This window comes from Staurois parvus, unplaced genomic scaffold, assembly GCF_062004578.1.
Source record: "Staurois parvus isolate SC_StPar_1 unplaced genomic scaffold, SC_StPar_1.0 ptg000137l, whole genome shotgun sequence".
NCBI lineage: Eukaryota > Metazoa > Chordata > Amphibia > Anura > Ranidae > Staurois > Staurois parvus.
The window spans coordinates 8,361,501-8,367,500 of record NW_028317933.1 but is presented as its reverse complement, the minus strand read 5'-3'; the positions used below and the strand labels follow the sequence as shown (position 1 = coordinate 8,367,500).

Here is a 6,000-nt window from a genome sequence, read left to right as displayed (position 1 = left end):
AAGACTTTTATAAGGAAGAATGGGCAAAGATACCTCAAACAAGAATTGAAAGACTCTTGGCTGGCTACAAAAAGCGTTTACAAGCTGTGATACTTGCCAAAGGGGGCAGTACAAGATATTAACTCTGCAGGGTGCCCAAACTTTTGAAGACGCCATTTTTTTGTTTTCTGTTATTTTGAAAGTGTAAATGATGGAAATAAAATCTAACTTTTGTTGACCTATTATAAGAATGTCTAATCTGTAATTTGATGCCTTTTGGAGATTTTTCCATCTTTCCTTGGCTTCTTTATGCACATTAATACAAATTTTTAGCTGGGGTGCCCAAACTTTCGATCCCCACTGTATATATATACACACACACACACATATATATACACACACACACACACATATATACACACACATATATATACACACACACATATATATATACTGTGCATAAAAACAGACATCAACACACATTAAAACAAAGTTTACATAAAGCTGAGTTGATTTATACCGATAACAATCACCTAAAACACACTTAACAACAAATAAAATTACACAGACAGCAGACGTTCTAATCTTCACTCTTATTCCTGGTCGGGGACTCAATAAATCAATCACTCTTTACAGGTTTAAGGACGAATTTAAAAGAAAAAAAAAACCTTTGCAGTCGGGATCCCCTCACATTGCAAGGGTTAAATGCACATTTATGCATAGGGTACCAGGAACAGATTTTTACTAGCATAATCTTTCCCTTTCCAGGCAGCTGCCAATCAACTCTTCTCTCTGAAGCTCTGGTTTGTGGGCAGTCCCTTGACTGGCCACTGCATTGCACATAATGACATCAGAGTGTGCACAACTGTTGCGGCACTTTAGATAGGAGCCTGAGGGAGCCAACCTTATTGCATGGAAGGAGTCTGCAGGAGGGAAGGATTAGGTAAGCAGAGGTCCTTTTTACTGGTATCCTAGGCATTATTAAGCATTTAACCCTTGCAGTGTGTTTTTGAAGGGTATGCAATGGGAATTTTTTGGTTTTCCCAGGGTCCAGCTTTAAAGCTGACTTCCAGACATTAATCCAAGCATGTCTCCCTATTAAATATGACACAGGCTTTAACACTTACCCACATTATTCAGGACTACATTAAAGGTTTTGGCTGTAGAAGGGCTTAAAGGATAAGTTCACCTTTCCATAATCAGGGTGTAACATGCTACGATCAGACTGGCCCCCACTTTGACAGCTAGCAGGGGATCTTCTCCCCCCTTGCTAGCTGTCAAATTTAAATTAAACATGGCCATGTGGGGCTCCGCCCGTCCGGCTGCATCACTCATTCACAGTCCTCTGTGAATGAGAGACTACAAGTCCCGACAGCATTACCTGCTGTCAGCTTGTAGTCCTCAATGAACTACCATGGCTCTGTGCAGCGCTGTAGTAGTTCATGGATTCTTCCTGTCAGTAAATCCCATACGGGCAAGCAGACATACTGACAGGTGTGCAGGAGACCTGCATGGCACCAGCAATCTGCTGATTGCTGGTGCAATGCTTTACAGGCTCCTGAAGACAAAAATAATAAATGCACTTTAAACGTGTCATGCTTTAAAATAGTGCATGCCCATGGAACGGTGTAAAACTACTGTACATTAAATTATCCATAGGCAATGCTTTAAAAGCCATTACAGGTTACCACTTTACATTTACACAGCAGTTCTGGTGCCAGAATTATTTATCTTACTCTGATGTTTGCAGTGATACCTCACATGAGGTGTGATCTCTGTTTACATATGCATGCAGGACTGCCATGTGCATTTGCCTATGCAAGCGAGCACTTATTTTTATATTTACGCTGTACCTTTAAATTTTTATCACTTTTATTGCTATCACAAGGGATGAACAATATTTCTAGTGATAGCATAGGCCATGACAGGTCCTCTTTATGGAGAGATATGGGGTCTAAAGCAGCCAAGATCAGTTTAATCTGCTGCTAGACAAGCCGACAATGGCTTGTAAACAATGGAACCGAAAAAGGAAGTGACAAAATCGTAGTCACTTTTGGTTTCTGACATCACACAGTGGGAGGAACAATCTCACTGTGTTCGGGGAAGTCGATGCCGCTGGTGGTATCCTTTCTGGGCTCCCTGATTGCTCCGGAGAGTCCAGTGAAGGCAATGTTAGAAGGGGGGTGGGACCCCCTTCCACTGCCTATTAAAGCAATCCAGCAGCTTCTTAGCCGCTAGCATTATCTTTACAGTGAAGGGAATTGCAAGCAGAAGAAAATGATATCTCAATCATTGCTGCAGCGATGACGTGGTTGATAGTCAAGTGGTTAAAATACAGTTACCCAAGCCAGCTGAGGACAGAAGCTGATTGCTTGCCATGCACAACTGCTCCAGATTCTGTCTGCTCTAGTTTTTAAATAAATGCATAATGGGGGGAATTTTATCAAAAGAAAGTCACCTACTTGATTAAAGTTTATATAAAGCAAAATATTTTTGTTTCAGATAGAGTGGAGAAGATATGGAGATTTCTCTTACTTCCTGTCAGCATTTTACCAGACTGGAAATGAAGGGAAATCATCAGCTGCAATAAAAGACAAATAAAAAAATATATATACCTGTATTTTTTTTTAGGAGATCAGGGGAAAGAGAACCATTGTTGGGACAAGGTCTTCTAGTGCTTAGGGCAAAGAAGCAAAACTGCACCCTCTTCCCCCCATTTTTATTATGTGCGCTTAGGGAATGCTACTCCCATGTAGTCATCTGCTTGTCAAAATGCCTGGTATCAGGATGAGCTCACTGGGGCCCCATCCATACAGTAACCACTGCACCCAGGGCAGCCGCCCCTCCTGCCCACCCCTTGTCCCAACCCTGGCTAGAACCCTGGTCAGATTTTTATTTTTGTCTGTTCCTGTTACAGATTTTGCCTCACTTCCTGTTTGGTAAAACAACCATCAGTGAAAATCTCTCAAATGAAGCTCCAGACAGCAGTTAAAACTTGATGGGGTTCTCACCCTTACTTCTGTAAAACTTTTGGCCTTACATATAGCACACTTTAAAAAACAAATACTTGTAAATTCTAAAGTGTAGAAACCTAGCATAAAATACATGAACATTTTAAAATCACTTGGATTTATGATGTACATGGGCTATCTACACGGCTGTAATCACATAGTAACCTCTAATATATGCAGCAGTGGAGAATGATCGTTCTGTAACAATTCACTCCATTAATCTAGAAGGATACAGTTAGATCATATAGAACATCATATACCTTCTAGGGTGCTGGGTTCAGAGGAACTGCTCTCCTCTCCATCAGATCCACGCATCTGCTTGATGTTCTCCACCTCTAGCCAAAAATCACTCATTGAAAGAGGGTCAGAGTTTTCCCTGGGGCTTGACTCGGCTGGAGGCAGATTCATTTCGCAAGGGTAAGACTGCAAACTGTGGGAGACAAGGACACATGAAGGATAAATAAGCAGCAAAGACACTGGGCAGTATTCATGGTGGGGTCGTGCAAAGTACATAGCGCTTATGACCACGTAAAAAAAAAAACAAATAAAATGTGAGATTATATATATATATATATATATATATATATATATATATATATACATACATACATACATACACATACACACTTACTTTTGTACAATTGCCAAATGGAGCAGAGTTTCACTCTTATAACTCTTTGGCGCAAGTACAGTCTTGAAATTACCCAACTTGTGTTGACATCACCAAAAAACATCAGACTTTACTGATGCATGCCAACAATAACTTTTATTCAAACTCCTTTCTACACAGAAAAATAATGCAAAGGTTATCTAGCTTAGATTTTGACCAAACAAAATGGTAAAAGTGAGAGATCCATGCATGTCAAACCAATTGTTTAAAAAAATGTGGTAATTTCATTAGTCTGATCACATCAGCAAAATACTAAACTGTGTGATGCAGTGAAGCACAGGAATGTTGTAATGTACTGGAGTGGCCGTAATGTACTGGAGTGGCATACAAGATCAATGGAACTGGAGTGGTCGTAATGTACTGGAGTGGCATACAAGATGAATGGAAGCACACTGCAAATCACCCATTACCATATTTTGCGCAATGAGGAATTTACCACCTTATTGCAAGGTGAAAATGTGAATGGGCCCTTAACCAGGTCCAGGCCAATTCCGACATTCCTCTCCTGCATGTAACAAACATTTTGTTGAGCTACACAGGAGGTCTTCAGCTCCAATTATTGTTCTTGCTCTGACGTTTGCGGTGATACGTCACATGTGTGGTGCAATTGCCATTTACATACAGTGCCTTCAAAAAGTATTCATACCCAGTGAAATTTTCCACATTTTGTCATTTTACAACCAAAAACAAAATGTATTTTATTGGGATTTTATGTGATTGACCAACACAAAGTGGCACATAATTGTGAAGTGGAAGGAAAATGATAAATAAATATCTGAAAAGTTTGGTGTGCATTTGTATTCAGACCCCCTGAGTCCATACTTTGTATAACCACTTTTTGCTGCAACAGCAGCTGGAAGCCTTTTTGAGTATGTCTTTACCAGCTTTGCACATCTAGAGTGAGAAATTTTTGCCTATTCTTCTTTGCAATAGCTCAAGCTCTGTCAGATTGGATGAAGAGTGTCTGCAAACAGTAATTTTCAAGTCTTGTCACAAATTCTCAATTGGATTTAGGTCTTGACTTTGACTGGGCCATTCTAACACATGAATATGCTTTGATCTAAATCATTACACTATAGCTCTGGCTGTATGTTTAGGGTCGTTGCCCTGCTGGAAGGTGAACTTCTGCCCAGTCTCAAGTCTTTTGCAGACTCTAACAGGTTTTCTTCTAAGATTGCCCTGTATTTGGCTCCATCCATCTTCCCATCAACTCTGACAAGCTTCCCTGTCCCTGCTGAAAAAAAAGCATCCCCACAACATGATGCTGCCACCACCAAGTTTCACGGTGGGGATGGTGTGTTCAGGGTGATGTGCAGTGTTAGTATTCCATCATACATGGTGTTTTGCTTTTAGGCCAAAAGTTCAATTTTGGTCTAATCTGACCAGAGCACCTTCTTTCACATGCTTGCCATGTCCCCCACATGGCTTCTCGCAAACTGCAAACAGGACTTCTTATGGCTTTCTTTCAACAATGGCTTTCTTCTTGCCACTCTTCCATAAAGGCCAAATTTGTGGAGTTCGCAACTAATAGTTGTCCTGTGGACAGATTCCCCCACCTGAGCTGTGGATCTCTGCAGCTCCTCCAGAGTTCCCATGGGCTTCTTGGCTGCTTCTCTGATTAATACTCTCCTTGCCCAGCCTGTCAGTTTAGGTCACAGGTGTCAAACTGGCGGCCCGCCAGCTATTACCAAAATACAAGTCCCATGAGGCATTGCAAGCTTAACAGTTACAAGCATGACTCCCAAAGGCAAAGGCATGATGGGACTTGTAGTTTCGCAACAGCTGGAGGGCCACTAGTTTGACACCTCTGATTAGGTGAAAGGACATGTCTTAGTAGGTATGCAGTTGTGCCATACTCCTTCCATTTTCGAATGATGGATTGAACAATGATCCGTGAGATGTTCAAAGCTTGGGATATTTTTTTTTATAACCTAACCCTGCTTTAACCTTCTCCACAATTTTTTCCCTGACCTGTCTGGTGTGTTCCTTCACAACTGAGACACACTTATTTTAAAAACATAATTTGCCTTCTCTATCAGTAGGGATGGTTTCATCTTAGGACCCTAGGGCACCATTACTACCCTACAGGCATGGACCTACCTTCATATAATACACAAAAACGTACATGCTTCACTGCCATAATTTTAGGGTACATCCAAGTATCATCATACATTCCTATCTGCTATGAATCTCCTGCCTGGTGCTTGGTGACCTCCTTTATATTCCATCTGTTAACTTATGGATGGGGCACACACCACCCACCATTACAGCCTTCCCATCCACTCATTCCCTTCTCACTCCTGCTCCTTTCTTTCCCTCTCCCCCTCTTAAGCTATTCTA

General features: G+C 41.2%; 1 protein-coding gene across 3 annotated transcripts in view; it reads right to left on the bottom strand.

Moving 5' to 3' along the window:
* ARHGAP40 (Rho GTPase activating protein 40) overlaps positions 1 to 6,000 on the bottom strand; it is a 69,300-nt gene that overhangs the window by 23,996 nt on the left and 39,304 nt on the right. For all 3 annotated transcript variants that reach the window (XM_089673308.1, XM_089673307.1, XM_089673309.1), the window contains exon 2: positions 3,251 to 3,420. In XM_089673308.1, the coding sequence (XP_089529434.1) occupies positions 3,251 to 3,420 (170 nt within the window). The remainder of the gene's footprint in view (positions 1 to 3,250; positions 3,421 to 6,000) is intronic.